Source organism: Thamnophis elegans, chromosome 14 (assembly GCF_009769535.1).
Source record: "Thamnophis elegans isolate rThaEle1 chromosome 14, rThaEle1.pri, whole genome shotgun sequence".
Lineage (NCBI taxonomy): Eukaryota > Metazoa > Chordata > Lepidosauria > Squamata > Colubridae > Thamnophis > Thamnophis elegans.
Window position 1 is genome coordinate 7,469,003 of NC_045554.1, and position 16,175 is coordinate 7,485,177.

Consider the following 16,175-nt stretch of genomic DNA (forward strand, 5'->3'; position numbering starts at 1 on the left):
TGCTGCGAATGATGGAGGGCAAAAGAAGAAGGACTGCAAGGCCATCCAACCGGTCAGTCCTAGAGGAGATCCACCCTGGCTGCTCTTTAGAAGGCCAGATCCTGAAGAGGAAATTCAAATCCTTTGGCCACCTAATGAGAAGGAAGAAGGACTCCCTGGAGAAGAGCCTCATGCTGGGAAGGATGGAGGGCAAAAGAAGAAGGACTGCAAGGCCATCCAACCGGTCAGTCCTAGAGGAGATCCACCCTGGCTGCTCTTTAGAAGGCCAGATCCTGAAGAGGAAATTCAAATCCTTTGGCCACCTAAAGAGAAGGAAGGACTCCCTGGAGAACGATGGAGAACAAAAGAAGAAGGGGACGAAAGAGAAGGAGGTGGCTGCAGTGGTGGGATTCAAAAATTTTTACTATTGGTTTTGTGGGCGTGGCTTGGTGCGTGTGGCTTGGTGGGCGTGGCAGGGGAAGGTTACTGCAAAATCCCCATTTCCTCCCGATCAGCTGGGACTCGGGAGGCAGAGAATAGATGGGGGTGAGGCCAGTCAGAGGTGGTATTTGCCGGTTCTCTGAACTACTCAAAATTTCCGCTACCGGTTCGCCAGAACTGGTCAGAACCTGCTGAATACCATCTCTGGCTGGCTGGCTGGAGCCACCGAAGCAGCCGGCGTGAGCTTAAATGGACTCCAGAGGATGGTAGAGGACAGGAAGGCCTGGAGGAACATTGTCCATGGGGTCACGATGGGTCGGACACAACTTCGCAACTAACAACAACAACAAATGCATAGTTCTTAGCTATCTATAATAACAATCTTTTGGTAACATTGTATGAAATATTTATCTTCCCGTTTTTTAAAAAGAGCATAAAACGGTTCCAGATTTTTTTTTTAAGACACCAAAGAGAACCACTAATTGGATTTCCTTGTTTTCTTTTTACCTGTAAGACAGGTGGAGGTGCCTCTTTCTTTTCCAAATGATCCGGATGAATAGGAATTTGGGCTTCAAATTCTTCGGTTTGTTTGTTTTCAAGAAAGTGAAGGAGAAAATGAAAAGGACAAAGAGAAAAGGATAAGAAATTAATTCACGGAACACTATTTGGAGGATTAAAGATCAAGATTTTTTTATTTGTTGCAGTTTCTGGAAGCTCTTAGAGGATTTTTCTGGCTAAATTAGAATACCCTGGCTTTGAAGATTTATTTATAGATTAGAGATAAGATCAGGAAAATATTTTTTTCCTGGTTGCCCTTTTAAAGAAAAAGGATAAGTTATTATGTTAAAAGGAAAACCAAGAAATACAAAACCAAGTATTAAAAGCAGCGGTGGCGCAGTGGTTAGAGTGCAGTATTGCAGGCTGCTTCTGCTGCTTCCCGGCTGCCGGCAATTTGACAGTTCAAATCTCACCAGGCTCAAGGTTGACTCATCCTTCCATCTTTCCAAGGTGGGTAAAATGAGGACTCTACGCTGCCTTTGGTTTGACCTAAGCTTCCTACCTGTCTGCTACAATGTCCTACCTGTCAAGATCTACTTCAGCTTCAACCTCAATAATACCTGGGCAAAGAATAGATACAAACTCAAGGTCAACCGCTCCAAACTCAATTGCAGAAAATACGACTTCAGCAACAGAGGGGTCAACGCCTGGAATCCTCTACCTGACTCAGCTGTTACATCCTCAAACTCCCCCACAGCTTCAACCTCAAACTGTCTGGACCTCACCCCATTCCTAAGAGGTCCGTAAAGGGGGTGTGCCTAAGCGCACCAGCATGACTTCCGTCCCCGTCCTGCTGTCCCCATGTATTTGTACTCATTTTCCTTTGTTCATGCCCATGTTTAGACTTATAACTGCTGTCTTGTACATGTTTGACAAAATAAAATAATTAAAAGAATAAAATAAATGAATAAAATAAAATAAACAAGCAAATAAATAAAATAAACAAAATATATAAAAATAAATAAACAAGCAAATAACTGAAATAAACAAGCAAATAAATAAATAAAATAAATAAAAAATAAAATAAATAAAATAACTAAAATATAACTAAAATAACTAAAATAACTAAAATATAACTAAAATAACTAAAATATAACTAAAATAACTAAAATAAAATAAATAACTAAAATAACTAACTAACTAAAATAACTAAAATAACTAAAATAACTAATTAAAATAACTAAATAACTAAAATAAAATAAATAACTAAAATAACTAACTAACTAAAATAACTAAAATAACTAAAATAACTAACTAAAATAACTAAATAACTAAAATAAAATAAATAACTAAAATAAATAACTAACTAAAATAACTAAAATAACTAACTAAAATAACTAAAATAACTAAAATAAAATAAAATAACTAATTAAAATAACTAAAATAAAATAACTAAAATAACTAAAATAAAATAAATAACTAAAATAAATAACTAACTAAAATAACTAAAATAAAATAAAATAACTAATTAAAATAACTAAAATAAAATAACTAAAATAACTAAAATAACTAAAATAACTAAAATAAAATAACTAAAATAACTAAAATAAAATAACTAAAATAACTAAAAAAAAATAACTAAAATAACTAAAATAAAATAACTAAAATAACTAATATAAATAATATAAATAAATAAAACAAAATAAACAAATAAATAAATAAAATAAAACATTTCTGCTCCCCAGTCAGCCCTTTCTCCCTAAGGAGGAACACACTCGTTAGCACACGCACATACACACTTTCACACCCTTTTGATGTGCAAACTTGGGCTGTTCAGCAAACTTTCTGGCCCGCAAAACTTCCCAGGGCTCTCTCTGCCGCCACCTGATGGCCACCCACAAACTTGCAACCGGCATCCCTGAGGCAAAAGACACCCCGCCCCCCCCCCCCGCCCCCCGGTTAAGGATTTGGGATATTTTCTCCAACATACACACACATCCGGGGAACAACCCGTCAAAAAAAAAAACCCAAATCCATCCCCGCCTCTCCGTCCCCACCTGCGCAAATTTCGTCCCAGAGGCTCCGCAGCGGAGCCTCCTCAGCGGCGGCAGCAGCCATGGAAGGGCGCGAGCGAGCAAGCGAGGAAGCCGTTGCTAGGCGACGGCGAGCCGCGTCTCTAGGCGCCGGCGCTCCCGCCGCTTTTTCATTTCCAGGTCGAGCAGGAAAGCGCCGCTCTTTCCCTCTCTTCTCTCTGCTGCCCCTGGCGGGGGAGGAAGTGCCGGTTGTCCCGCGTGGCCGCGTGGAAAAGGGCGAGAGATGAGCAGGGAAGGTGGGGGTGTGTTCTTCCGTGGGAGCCGGGTTGGGAGAAAGGCTCCCCGGGTATATTTTCCTGCGGGTCTTGCAGGGATGGGGCAGGGCTCTTGGGGGTTCTGGCAAGGGGATCCATGAGTGGGGAAGAGTGCCTCGGGGCTTGTACAGAGTGCCTTTGGATTCGAACCCGGTGCGATTGTGGGGACGGGTCATAACCACCTGCGCGGCCCCCTCCTTTTGAATGGCCAGAATCTCCACTGCTAGAGGCAAGGCGTGCCTGATTTTACAACCTTTGCCCAATGTTGCTGAGCGAATCACTACGTTTGTTAAGTGGATCGGGTGGCCATTAAGCGAATCCGACTTAATATGATATGCTTAGTATGATAGATATATTCCAGTATTTGAGAAGCTGCCACAAAGAAGAGGGAGAAGTCAATTTATTTTCTAAATCGCTGGAAAGCAGTAGAAGAAGAAACAATGGATGGAACTAATGAAGGAGAGAAGTAACCTGGAATTAAAGGAGAAACTTCCTAACAGGGAGGACAATTAACCAGTGGAACGGCTTGCCACCAGAAGTTGTGGGTGCTCCATCACTGGAGGTTTTTAAGAGACTAGACAGTCACTTGTCTGAAATGGTATAGGGTCTCCTGCTTGAGCAGGGGGCTGGACTAGAAGACCTCCAAGGTCCCTTCCGGCTCTATTCGGATTGAATGCATCTTTGCAATGTGTGTATTTTGCAACAGTGTTTTCTGGGGGCGGGCTGGAAACCAGGAGACGGTGAGTTCTAGTCCCACTTTAGGCGTGAAAACTGGTTGGGTGATTTTGATAACCAGGCGATGGTGAGTTCTAGTCTCTCCTTAGGCATGAAAGCCAGCTGGGTAACTGGGTCAACCACTAGGAGATGGTGAGTTCTAGTTCTGTCTTAGGCATGAAAGCCAACTGGGTAACTTTGAGCCAATCACTGGGAGATGGTGAGTTCTAGTCTCTCCTTAGGCATGAAAGCCAACTGGATAACTTTGGGCCAACCATTAGGAGACGGTGAGTTCTAGTGCTGCCTTAGGCATGGAATCCAGCTGGATGACTTTGGCCAGTCCCTCTCTCTCAGCCCACCCCATCTCACAAGGTTGTTCTTGCGGGAGACAAGGAAGAGGAAGGAGTATTAGGTATGTTGTTGGCAACTGCCATCTATTTTTGACTGTTGCAGTGTCCCAGGGCCATGGGATCACCCAGCCAGCTTCTGACAAGCCACCCCAATGGGGGAAGCCAGATTTGCTTAATGACTGCATGATTCACTTAACGACTGCAGTAATTTGCTTAACTGTGGCAAAAAGGTCGTTCAAGTGGACACAACTCCCTTCTCGCCTGTCTTGATTAGCAACAGAAATCTTGGCCTCCCTTGTGGTCAGAAGCTGAGGAGCGCCTGCAGTTTGAAAAGAAATCGGATTTGCTTAATATTCCGTTGCAAATAATTGCCTTTGCATATCTGTTGTGATAAATGTATGCTACTTCGTAAGCGGAGGTCTGCTCACCATTTGTAACCCAAAACCTTTTTTCTTTTGTGAATTTTTGTGCTCCCCGCCAGGAAAGTCCCTCAAAATATGAAGAATCCTGAGCAAACAGCAAGGAAAAAGAACAAAGCTGGAGATCCTAATTGTGGCCAGGATATTATAATCGAAAGCCCCAAAAGCCGCTGTTCAGATTCAGGCAAAAAGGTCAGGCCCAAAAAATTAAAACGCTTGGCAAAACAAACGAGTTCAGAACTGCCAGACCCAAAGAAGGAAGCAGGGGCAAGCTCTCCCGTGGTTGCAGAAAGCAGCTCAGATTTAGAATGGTTAACAGGCGCCAAGAAAAGAAACAAGGCGTTCAAAAAAGAGAAAAGCCGAAAGCTTTTTTGTATACAGGTCCAAAACGCCGAGCATCCGGATAAAGAGCAGCCTGGTATCGATCTTCACGCCGGTAAGAAAGGCTCCGAGACCTTTGGCAGCAGGCGAGACGAAAAAGACTCCGCAATGAAAAAGAAAAAGAAGAAAAAACGGAAAGACAAACCTGTTTGCCTTGAGTTTTTGCACCGCGAAGAGCCTGTGAAACAAATCTCTGGAGAACTGGAACCCGGTTGCCAAGAAATGCCCTCCGGTCGGAAAAAGAGGAAGACCGTCGAGCAGAAAGCGGTGGGGGAAGAAGTCGAAAAGAAACACTTCGAATACTACGCGGGCGACCCAGGGAACGTTTCAAAAAAAGGCAAGTGTGAAGATGGCCAAAGTGGGGATGGACTTCTGCAACGACAGAACGATTTGGCCCGTAGATCAGAAAAAGACAGCAAGGCCATCAAGAAGAAGAAGAAGAAGCTGAATAAATTAAAGCCTGCTTCATTTTCCTGCTTAGCCACGATCCAGGAAAACCCCTGTGATATGATGAGGGAATGTAGCCTAAAGTGCAGATCTGGGAAAGAGGCAGGGGGCTGCAAGACCCCTAAGGGAGTTAATAAAGCAGCAGAGAAGGAGGTGAGAAGGAAAACTGGAAAGGCATGCCGTTTTGCAGGAGCTAGCCGAGACATTTCATCGAATGTGGGAGCGCCAGGAGGGAAGGAAAAGCGAAAGAAAGCAAAGAAACGCAAAGTGGAACAAGATGACCAGGACGGATTGGAGGACGGCCAAGCACAGCCGGTCAAGAAAAAAAGGAAAAACAAAGACGTTGAAAACTCTCGAGATGGCGGGAAGAAAGTAAAGAAGGAGAAGGAAACGAAGGTACATTTGGAATGGAGAGGGCTGGTGGGTTGTTGTTGTTTAAATTTACGGGCTAAATCTGAACTAAATTGGCGCTTTGGTAATATCAAGGGGAGTAAACTCTAAAGCATGACTTCAAATAGTAGTTAATAGTCCAGCTAGTCAGCTTACAAACAAGCCGAGGTGGCGCAGTGGTTAGAGTGCAGTACTGCAGGCCACTTCAGCTGACTGCTATCTGCAGTTCGGCAGTTCAAATCTCACCGGCTCAAGGTTGACTCAGCCTTCCATCCTTCCGAGGTGGGTGAAATGAGGACCCAGACTGTGGGGGAGATATGCTGACTCTGTAAACCGCTTAGAGAGGGCTGAAAGCCCTATGAAGCGGTATATAAGTCTAACTGCTATTGCTATTCATTCTGGGTCTGTTCAGTTAATAATGGTATTGTTGTGATCCGCCAGCGGCCAGCACAGCTGGCAGCAGATTCGGACAGTGAGGAGGTTTGGGGAGGAAGATGGGCCAGTCCTGGAGTCTGGGGAAGGCTCTGAGGAGGGCTCTGTGTTGGAGGCAAAGAAGGGGGCCAGGGTCGTATGCCAGTTATCAGCTGCCTTCAGAGTCAGACATCAGTGAGACAGAGGAACAGCTGGAGCCTGTTCCCAGTGTGCTCATGCGCAGAGTTGCCAGACGAAGGGAAGAGCTAAAGAACAGGGGTCGACTAGGGAGTAAGGCTACAGGTTTCAGCCCTCTCTAAGCAGTTTACAGAGTCAGCATATTGCCCCCACAGTCTGGGTCCTCATTTCACCCACCTCGAAAGAATGGAAGGCTCAGTCAACCTTGAGCCGGTGAGATTTGAACCGCCGAACTGCAGATAGCAGTCAGCTGAAGTGGCCTGCAGTACTGCACTCTAACCACTGCGCCACCTCGGCTTGTTTGAATGGCCCCTCCCAGAGGAAATAAAAGAGGAGCGAAAGGGGAATGGAGTTTGCAGGAGACAATTAGTTCGCATAATTGGTTCGAGACTCTCCGAGGCTCCTTGCCGAGTTTTGCAGATATCGTCCTGGCAGCTCTCCAAGCCAGATCAGGTCTGTGACTGTAAATCCTCCCTCGAAAGACTTTGCTGGGTGTGAATGAGCAGAATTCACAGTCAATTAATAAAATGGGCTTTTGGAGGGGCAAGGAGTTTGCTTCATGCTCTCCGGAAGCCTGGGTCTGAACAGGTATAGAAGAACAGTGATTTACACATAACTGGTCCTCGTGTTTATGACCGTTGCACCGTCCCTGTGGTCACATGATCAAAATTCAGGCAACTGGCATGTGTTTTATGACATGCATCACCCTGGGATCATGGGATCACCATTTGCAACCTGCTCAGCTGGCATCTGACCAGCCAAGTCAATGAGGTTTCCTTCAGCTGCATTGGCTTCACGACTGCATGATTCACTTGAAGGATGTGGATTTTATTTATTACATTTATTCCCTTAGCTTTGAAGGGAAGACACTGTGTAAAATACCTGCAGGGATGCTCGTGTAAAAGACAGCCTGATGTTGTTATCATCCCAAACCAGAGGAGAAAGAATCGCAGATTTGAATTGCAGGCAGGTGGATTCCTGTTGAACGGCTGAGATCAGTTTGACGGTTGAATGGATGGCTTATCTTCTTAAGCCGCTGATTCTGTTTCTTTTGGGCCTTTCAATCCTACAATGTTATGAATATCTCAGAAAAGGACATTCTCCCACGAAATTGCCGTCCAATCATGATTTCAACCACTAGCAAAAAGGCTTGATTTAAATCAACTCGATTTAATTCATAATTTTTAAAGAGCAGCTGTCATCTCCTGTCCCGCAGCACCTCCTCCTCTGACCCACTGAGAGTCCCAAAGTTGCAGAATAGACAGCCTCATATGCTACCTAACTAAGCTCCATTTCATGCTGAATAAACTAAATTATGAATGCATCTTGAATAGAAAACTGTCCTTAGGTAAAAAAAAAAATACTTCAAAAGCATTTAAACAAAATAAATTTGATAAAAAATAATTAAAAAATCCTTCTTAAATGAAAGAAATTGTCGATTTTTATCCACCCTGGTTTTTTGGAGGGGATATTTCCTTTAATAAGAGGATAGCCAATCAATACCCACCCACCCTTCAGTCTTGTTTGTGGTCCTTGGGTCCCCCTCCTCAAGCCACACATGCAAATTGTAATGTTGGGCTGGAGTTAAGTTTTTTTTTAAAACAAACCAAGAAAGCACAAACACTAAAATAACAGACAAAGAAAAATAAACCTAATGGCTAATGTGTGTGTGCAGGAGACACTTTGAGGTACATTCCTGGGCATTCATCAGAACCCTCTCCAATCATGATTGAAGGGTGGCTTCTGTTTCCCCCCACTAAGCCAAAAATCACTCACTTATTCTGGATAAATTCCTTTGCTTTCAATACCTGGTTTTTTTTTTAAAAAAAAAAACAGGCTTTTATCCACTGAAATTTTGGCTCAAAAACAATCACAGCTGCCATTCAGAAACCTTGGCGGTTTGAGAAAGCTTGGGGGGGGGGGGGTTGTGGAAAAAAACTACAGGTAATATTTTGCCAGCCTCTAATCCCTTTCAAAGGGGAAGCTCCAGATTTCTGCTTGTTTATGGAAGCGAAGGCTCCGTTATATCCTATAATCCTTGCGGAAAACTGGAATCCTTCAAGTCTGCCTTCCAGCTTCCCGTGTGGTCTCGAAAAGAGGCTGAGGAAATAATTGTTTCATAGTCTAAGCAGCCGTGAATGCCAAGGGGGGGGACACAGAAGAGCCGAGGTGGCGCAGTGGTTAGGGTGCAGTACTGCAGGCCACTTCAGCTGACTGTTATCTGCAGTTCAGCGGTTCTAATCTCACCGGCTCAAGGTTGACTCAGCCTTCCATCCTTCCAAGTTGGGTGAAATGAGGACCCAGACTGTGGGGGCAATATGCTGACTCTGTAAACCACTTAGAGAGGGCTGAAAGCCCTATGAAGCGGTATATAAGTCTAACTGCTATTGCTATTAAGCAAAAGAGCTCAAATCAGGGGCGTCCAAACCTTTGAGAACTTTTAAGACTTGTGGATTTCAACTCCCCGAATTCCCCAGCCAGCATCCTGGGAATTGAAGTCCACAGTGTTACGGCCCGCCAGTGGAGCTCACAGCAGTTTCAGACAGTGAGGAGGTTGGGGAGGAACCTGGGCCAGTCCTGGAGTCTGGGGAAGGCTCTGATAAGGGCTCTGTTGGAGACAGAGAGGGGGCCAGAGCCCTATGCCACTTATCAGCTGCCTTCAGAGTCAGACATCAGTGGGGCAGAAGAACAGCTGGAGCCTGTTCCCAGGGTGCGTGTGTACAGCGTGGCCAGACGAAGGGAACAGCTAAAGAACAGAGGTCGGCTTGAGAGTAGTGCCACAGGTGGACGATGAATGGCCCCTCCCAGAGGAAATAAAAGAGGAGTGAAAGGGGCCAAGGTGGCGCAGTGGTTAAATGCAGCACTGCAGGCTGACTGCTAGATCAGCAGTTCAGCGGTTCAAATCTCACCGGCTCAGGGTTGACTCAGCCTTCCATCCTTCCGAGGTGGGTAAAATGAGGACCCGGATTGTTGTTGGGGGCAATATGCTGACTCTGTAAACCGCTTAGAGAGGGCTGAAAGCCCTATGAAGCGGTATATAAGTCTACTGTTATTGCTATTGCTTATTGCAGGAAACAATGTGTTCATTCATTAGTTCGTTCCAGGAGTGTGAAGATCTGTCTGTGAATCCCAGAGACTCTGTGCCCAGTCTTTCCTTGCACAGCACTCCATTTGGATAATATTTACATGGCAGCTTTCCAAGATAGATAAGGTCTGTGGTCATAAATCCACCTTTGAAAGACTGTTTGCCAGGCCTTTGCTGAATGTGAATGAGAGGAATTCACATTCATTTAATAAAAGGGGCTTTGTCGGGACCAGGAATCCTCTTTGTGCTTTTCTGGGGGAAACCTAGGTCAAAACAAACAAGTCTTACAAGTTGCCAAGGTTGAATGCTCCCCGTTAAAGATTGCCTTGTTGATTGGATGAGTTGGTCGATCAATTGTTTGAGATAATAAACACATCCGGCTATAATAGGAGAGGGAGCATCCCCAGGGAAGCCAGCATTCCCAGAACGTAAACACAGCCCAGATATCATCATCCCATTCTTTGCATTAAATTCCCCGGTGTGTTGCCAACAATCATCTTAATACTGCCAAGCTATTTCACGCTCAGCTTGGCATTTTCAAATGCCTCCAGAAATGTATGCTGAGGAACCTTTTTTTTTTAATTTAGAAGGCTAAAAAGCTTTCGGTCAATTTTATTTTTTTATCTGCGCTGTCCAAGGAAGGCTTTTTGTGATGGGTATGATATCTCTTGGCCTTTTATTGCTCTCATACCCCAAGCAGTTTAATAGAAAGAGGAAGAGAATTGGGCTGTCGAATGTATCCTCTTGTCCTTTTTTTAGCATGGTAACTAACCAGTGGTGGGGTTCAGCCAGCTCACACCTATTCAGGAGAACCGGTTGTTAACTTTCTAAGCAGTTGGGAGAACCGGTTGTTGGGTGAAATACAGGGCTAATCCTGTAAGGAAGGCAGGAAGGAAACATTCTGGTGTTGTTTCTAGCCTCATCTTTATTGCCCTGCTTACAGAAACTGCCTCTCCGGTTAACCCTTATGACGTTGTCACAGCTAAGGCGAAGCGCCTATCGACCTGAGTGACCTTGAGTTGGCCACGCCCACACGTTCACACGACCACTGAGCCATGCCTACCCAGCTGATCATTAGGGCAGAGAACCAGTTGTTAAATTATTTGAATCCCACCACTGATGGCAACCTTATTTATGGTTCCAAAACATTTGGAATTCAGGGGCTGCTTAAGAGTAGAACGGCCCAGTCATTATTTGCATCCCATTTAGTAAGGCGCATGGGAAATGTAGCGCAACACCAGGTTGGGGAGAATTTTACAACAAGGTTGTTTTTAACCCTACTATACCTAACCCTGAAGAGTTTTCAACAGCATTGTGTCTTTTTTTTTTTTTTTTTAAAGAAACAGATCACAGAAGACGAAATAAAACTGGTGGCATTCAGAAAAGGAAACTGCGATGAAGTGAAGATAGACAAGGTACAATCGTTTATCTTATGGCTGTGTTGGGAGCTTGTCCGATGAGGGCTGGCTTTGATGCCAAGAAGAGAGACAGGATGGGCATCAACTGCTTATCTTGACCCCCCTGTGTCCAGTGCTCGAGCCAGGTTGGATTTTTGTATGGAAGGGGATTTGGGGAAATGCTGCAGGAGGTGGAGTGTGGATGTCCACAAGTTTCAAAAGGAAAGCCAATTTTTTAAAAAAACTAGTCCCTTCCCTTTTTCCTTTCAATCAATCAGAATAGAGCTGGAAGGGACCTTGGAGGTCTTCTAGTCCAGCCCCTTTCTCAAGCAGGAGATCCTATGCCATTTCAGACAAGTCACTGCCCAGTCTCTTCTTAAAAACCTCCAGTGATGAAGCACCCACAATTTCTGGTGGCAAGCTGTTCCACTGGTTAATTGTCCTCATTGTTAGGAAGTGTCTCCTTAATTCCAGGTGGCTTCTCTCCTTGATTCGTTTCCATCCATTGTCCTGCCTTCTGATGCTTTGGAAAATAAATTGACACACACACCCCCTCCTCTTTGTGGCAGCCTCTCAAATACTGGATTACTGCTATCATATTAAGCCCGGTTTGCTTAATGACCACATGATTCACTTAACAAACATAGTGATTTGCTTAGCAATGGAATCCCTTCCCTTCCCATCTAGATTCATTAGAGCAAATCAGCCATACATTTGTAGGTAAATAAATACACTCAATCGACTCTTAACCTCTTTACTGAGAAAATTCTATTTGGCCTGTGATTGCAGCCACTGGGGAATGAATCAAGGCCATTGGAGAATTTGAGAAACCTCACATGTGAAGAAATTGGGTGGTTCGCTTGGTTTTGTTTTCACAAGTGCTGTTTTAATCCTCGGAGGGTTAAGGCCAAGGCGGCTTTTCTTAGCTTTGCCTTCCCAGAGATCCTTCAATAATATCAGTGTGTGGCGGGCTTGTATTGCATGGCAGTAAAAAGAATTCTTAAAAGTAAGAGCCGAGGTGGCGCAGTGGTTAAATGCAGCACTGCAGGCTACTGCTAGATCAGCAGTTCAGCGGTTCAAATCTCACCGGCTCAGGGTTGACTCAGCCTTCCATCCTTCCGAGGTGGGTAAAATGAGGACCCAGATTGTTGGGGGCAATATGCTGACTCTCTGTAAACCGCTTAGAGAGGGCTGAAAGCCCTATGAAGCGGTATATAAGTCTACTGCTATTTTCATTTTGGATTCAGAAAGAAATATTCCCGGAGCCATGATCCTCAATCTTGGCAACTCGAAGCGGCGTGGACTTCAGCTCCCAGAATTCCCCAGCCAGCCAAGCAGAGCAAAGCAAAGGTGGCTAGGGAATTCTGGGAGTTGAAGTCCATACCTCTTCAACGTATCAAGGTTGAGAAACATTGCCCTAATAAAGAGACGTGGTCGTCACAACTCTTTTACTCAAGTTTACTCAGTGGATTTACCCCAACCCATCCAAATCATTCTAATGTTTTGATATCTTCTAATGGTTGTCTGGAAGGGATGCAGTGGCTCATGGCTAAGATGGTGAGCTTGTCGATTAGAAAGATCGGCAGTTCGAATCCCTAGCGCCGTGTAACAGAGTGAGCTCCCGTGACTTGTCCCAGCTTCTGCCAACCTAGCAGTTCAAAAGCATGTAAAAAAATGCAAGTAGAAAAATAGAGACCATCTTTGGTGGGAAGGGCACAGCGTTCTGTGCGCCTTCCGTGTTGAGTCATGCTGGCCACATGACAACGGAGACGTCTTCGGACAGCGCTGGCTCTTCGCCTTTGAAACGGAGATGAGCAACGCCCCCTAGAGTTGAGAATGTCTGGCACATATGTGCGAGGGGAACCTTTACCTTTATTTATGCTTCTTTGCTCCAGCTGAGACGGCAAGCGCTTCAAGAAGAGATCGACCGGGAATCCGGCAAAACCAAGATTGCTAAGGAAGGTTCGGTAAGCACGCTTGTTTTAACATGTCTGGTCAGTTTCACCCGAAGCCTTTAGCAACGCTGTCGGCTTAACACGTGAGTCACCGGTCCAAATGTAATTTCTCCCTTACCAGAGGGAGCCCCCTTGTGGAGTACTGTGAAGCCGTTACCATGGCAACTTCATTGCACTGTACAGTAGAAGTCGTTTTAAGGCACAATAGGCTGTATCTTAACAGAACACTCACCCCGAGGGGTGTTAGGGGTGTCTTATCCCCCTAATAGTTTTCTCCAGAGAGTAAGTCATTTGTGTACCAAATTTGGTTGAAATTGCTGGAGGCGTTCCAGAGTTATGCTAGAACACACAAACACACACACACACACATAGAGCACCATATAGATAGATAGATAGATAGATAGATAGATAGATAGATAGATAGATAGATAGATAGATAGATGATAGATAGATGATAGACAGACAGACAGACAGATAGATGATAGATAGATAGATAGATAGATAGATAGATAGATAGATAGATAGATAGATAGATAGATAGATAGATAGATGATAGAGATAGATAGATAATAGATGGATGGATGGATGGATGGATGGATGGATAGATAGATAGATAGATAGATAGATAGATAGATAGATACATGATAGATAGATAGATAGATAGATAGATAGATAGATAGATAGATAGATAGATAGATGATAAATATAGATATAGAGATAGATAGACAGACAGACAGACATAGAGATAGATAGATAGATAGATAGATAGATAGATAGATAGATAGATAGATAGATAGATAGATAGATAGATGATAAATATAGATATAGAGGTAGATAGATAGATAGATAGATAGATAGATAGATAGATAGATAGACAGACAGACAGACAGATATAGATAGATAGATAGATAGATAGATAGATAGATAGATAGATGATAAATATATAGAGATAGATAGATAGATTATAGATAGACAGACAGACAGACATAGATATAGATAGATAGATAGATAGATAGATAGATATAGATAGATATAGATAGATAGATAGATAGATAGATAGATAGATAGATAGATGATAAATATAGAGATAGATAGACAGACAGACAGACAGATCTGCAGAGAGTCTGATAAACTTTTCTCTCTCGTTCTTCTTGACAATCGTCTGGGCCAGTGGAGCACCGCAACATTGGAAACTCCGGAGCAAACGACCAAATTCCACAGACTGATGGGTGGGTTTAAACAAGGCTTCGCCCCAGCTCAGAGTTCTCCAGCAAATGCTAACAAATCAAACATGGCCCTGGTCCGTCCCAGAGAACAAGAACTGCATCATAACCTCGAAGCACAATTCAAGAAAGCCGTGGAGTTTAAGCAACATCGAGGAATCGGCCTGGGGTTCCAGTCCAGTACTTCGCACGGTGTTCACATAGACAAATACGCTTCCAAATCTATTAAATTCGAAGCCTGACCCTATGAGGAAGGGAAGGATAAATTGCCCAAATGAGGCTGGGGGTTTAATTATTATTATTTTTTTAAATCTACAACAGGGAAACAACCCTGGATTTCAACCCAGCTGCTGTTCTCAAAACAGGAGATAAACAGCTGCTTGGCAGGTTTAAAGGGCCATGATTGGCTGGTTTAGGATGGGCAACTACGGTCGTTTAACAGTATAAATAAGTGGCAGGTAAGAATAAAATGTATGTTAGCTCAGAGCCACGCAACCTTTCGTTTGCCTGCAGTCCCAATTTTTGCTATGCCACTGAATCTTAGGGACAGAATGGGAAGTTTGTCTGTCCAACACCTGGGCAAATGACTACATAGATTCACAGTTCTGGCCTCAGTGTTGTGCTCTTCCATCATACATTTACTCTGTCTCCAGGGAAGAAAAGCGTTATTTTAGTGGCTACATCAGTTTTATTAAATGCTTTTTTCTACAATTCATCTGTCTCCAGTGGCTATCTCAAATGTATCTGTATCTAACAAGGGAGATTATAATCTTTATGATTGGCCAAAATGCAGCTTTGCACCTCTTTGCTAGTCCAGGAGACACCCACCCCCCCCCCCCCCCGGACGTTATTTGTAGCTCAGGGTTGAACCAGGCTTCCCTAACAAGCACGAAGCATAACTACAAAACCTCTTTTATTTACACCACTCTGAATTCCTTACATTCACAGTCAGCAAGGCTTTAGCAAACAGTCTTTCCGAGGAATGTTTATCCACACGAACCTTATCTCGCTTGGAGAGCTGCCAGGTAACTAGCTTCCAAACGCAGGGCAAGGCAAAACTTGGCACAGGTTGGCACATCATCTTATAGTCACAAACAGAACTTTCCACTCTTGAAACGACCGAAGGAACGAATTGTTTCCTGCAAAAGACCCCTCCCCGTTCGCTCCTTTTTGTTTCATATGGGAGGGGCAATCACCTCCAAGGTGTGCCTTTACTCCCGAGTCAACCCTGCTTTCTTAGTTGTTCTTGTCTTCTGGCTGCTCTGCCCATGCGCACACTGGGAATAGGCTCCAGCTGTTCCTCTGCCTCACTGCTGTCTATGTCCCTCTCTGCCTCTGACGCAGAGCCCTTGTCTGAGCTTCCCTCAGCCCCCAGGACTGGCCCATGTTCCTCCCCACCCTCCTCACTGTCCAGCTCTGCTGCCAGCTCCTCTGGTGGGCCACAACACTGGGGTCCTTAATGCTCTCTGAGCTTGGTTGTTTTCTTGCTGACGTTTCACAACCCAATTAGAAGACATCATCAGTGCTAAGACGGGAGTAGGGTTTGCTCTCTGTTTATATAAAGTGGTTTGGGCAATCAAGAAAATACCAATGCAGACAATCAAACAGCAAACAACAGCCTAATCAAGGAACTAAGAAGAAAGCCATACACCCATCAACCGACAGGGCAAGTCACTTGTATATAAACGGAGGGCAAACCCCACTCTTTCTACCACTGATGATATTAGCTAGTTGGGTAATGAAACATCTGTAAGCGAACAACCAAGCTGTGAGAGCACCAAGGGCTTCCTTTACTCTGCTGACCTCAATTTATTCTCCTTTTCTTCTCATCCCCCCTCCCTTTCACTTGGTATGACATCACCTTTTCCCTTTCAGGCCCTTCTTCAAAGCCAGCCTTCGCATTTGTACAAAATCAAGCTGAGATAAAGGCTGCTTATTTT

General features: G+C 44.2%; 2 protein-coding genes across 3 annotated transcripts in view; one reads left to right on the forward strand and one right to left on the reverse strand.

The window, feature by feature from the left end:
• The first annotated feature begins 4,262 nt into the window (after nucleotides 1-4,262).
• KNOP1 (lysine rich nucleolar protein 1) lies at nucleotides 4,263-14,948 on the forward strand. Of its 2 annotated transcripts, none has more exons than XM_032230613.1 (5): nucleotides 4,263-4,391; nucleotides 4,811-5,972; nucleotides 11,001-11,075; nucleotides 12,953-13,024; nucleotides 14,166-14,948. In XM_032230613.1, the coding sequence occupies exons 1-5, from the start codon at nucleotides 4,291-4,293 to the stop codon at nucleotides 14,475-14,477; spliced, it is 1,722 nt and encodes a 573-aa protein (XP_032086504.1). In that variant the 5' UTR covers nucleotides 4,263-4,290; the 3' UTR covers nucleotides 14,478-14,948. The 2 variants fall into 2 exon arrangements, with proteins under 2 accessions (XP_032086504.1, XP_032086505.1); XM_032230614.1 differs by having other exon boundaries at nucleotides 14,184-14,948.
• VPS35L (VPS35 endosomal protein sorting factor like) overlaps nucleotides 7,451-16,175 on the reverse strand; it is a 68,080-nt gene continuing 59,355 nt past the window's right edge. The window contains exon 32 of the mRNA XM_032230612.1: nucleotides 7,451-7,641. The gene's annotated coding sequence lies outside the window, so the exon portion shown is untranslated. The remainder of the gene's footprint in view (nucleotides 7,642-16,175) is intronic.

What these genes read in the sequence shown, in the direction of transcription:
- KNOP1 (XM_032230613.1), top strand. Translation starts at nt 4,291, where the DNA reads ATGGAATCCAGCTGGATGACTTTGGCCAGTCCCTCTCTCTCAGCCCAC. An exon ending in AGAAGGAGAAGGAAACGAAG is followed by an intron (nt 5,973 to 11,000) that starts GTACATTTGGAA and finishes TTTTTTTTAAAG; the next exon opens with AAACAGATCACAGAAGACGA. An exon ending in ATGAAGTGAAGATAGACAAG is followed by an intron (nt 11,076 to 12,952) that starts GTACAATCGTTT and finishes TCTTTGCTCCAG; the next exon opens with CTGAGACGGCAAGCGCTTCA.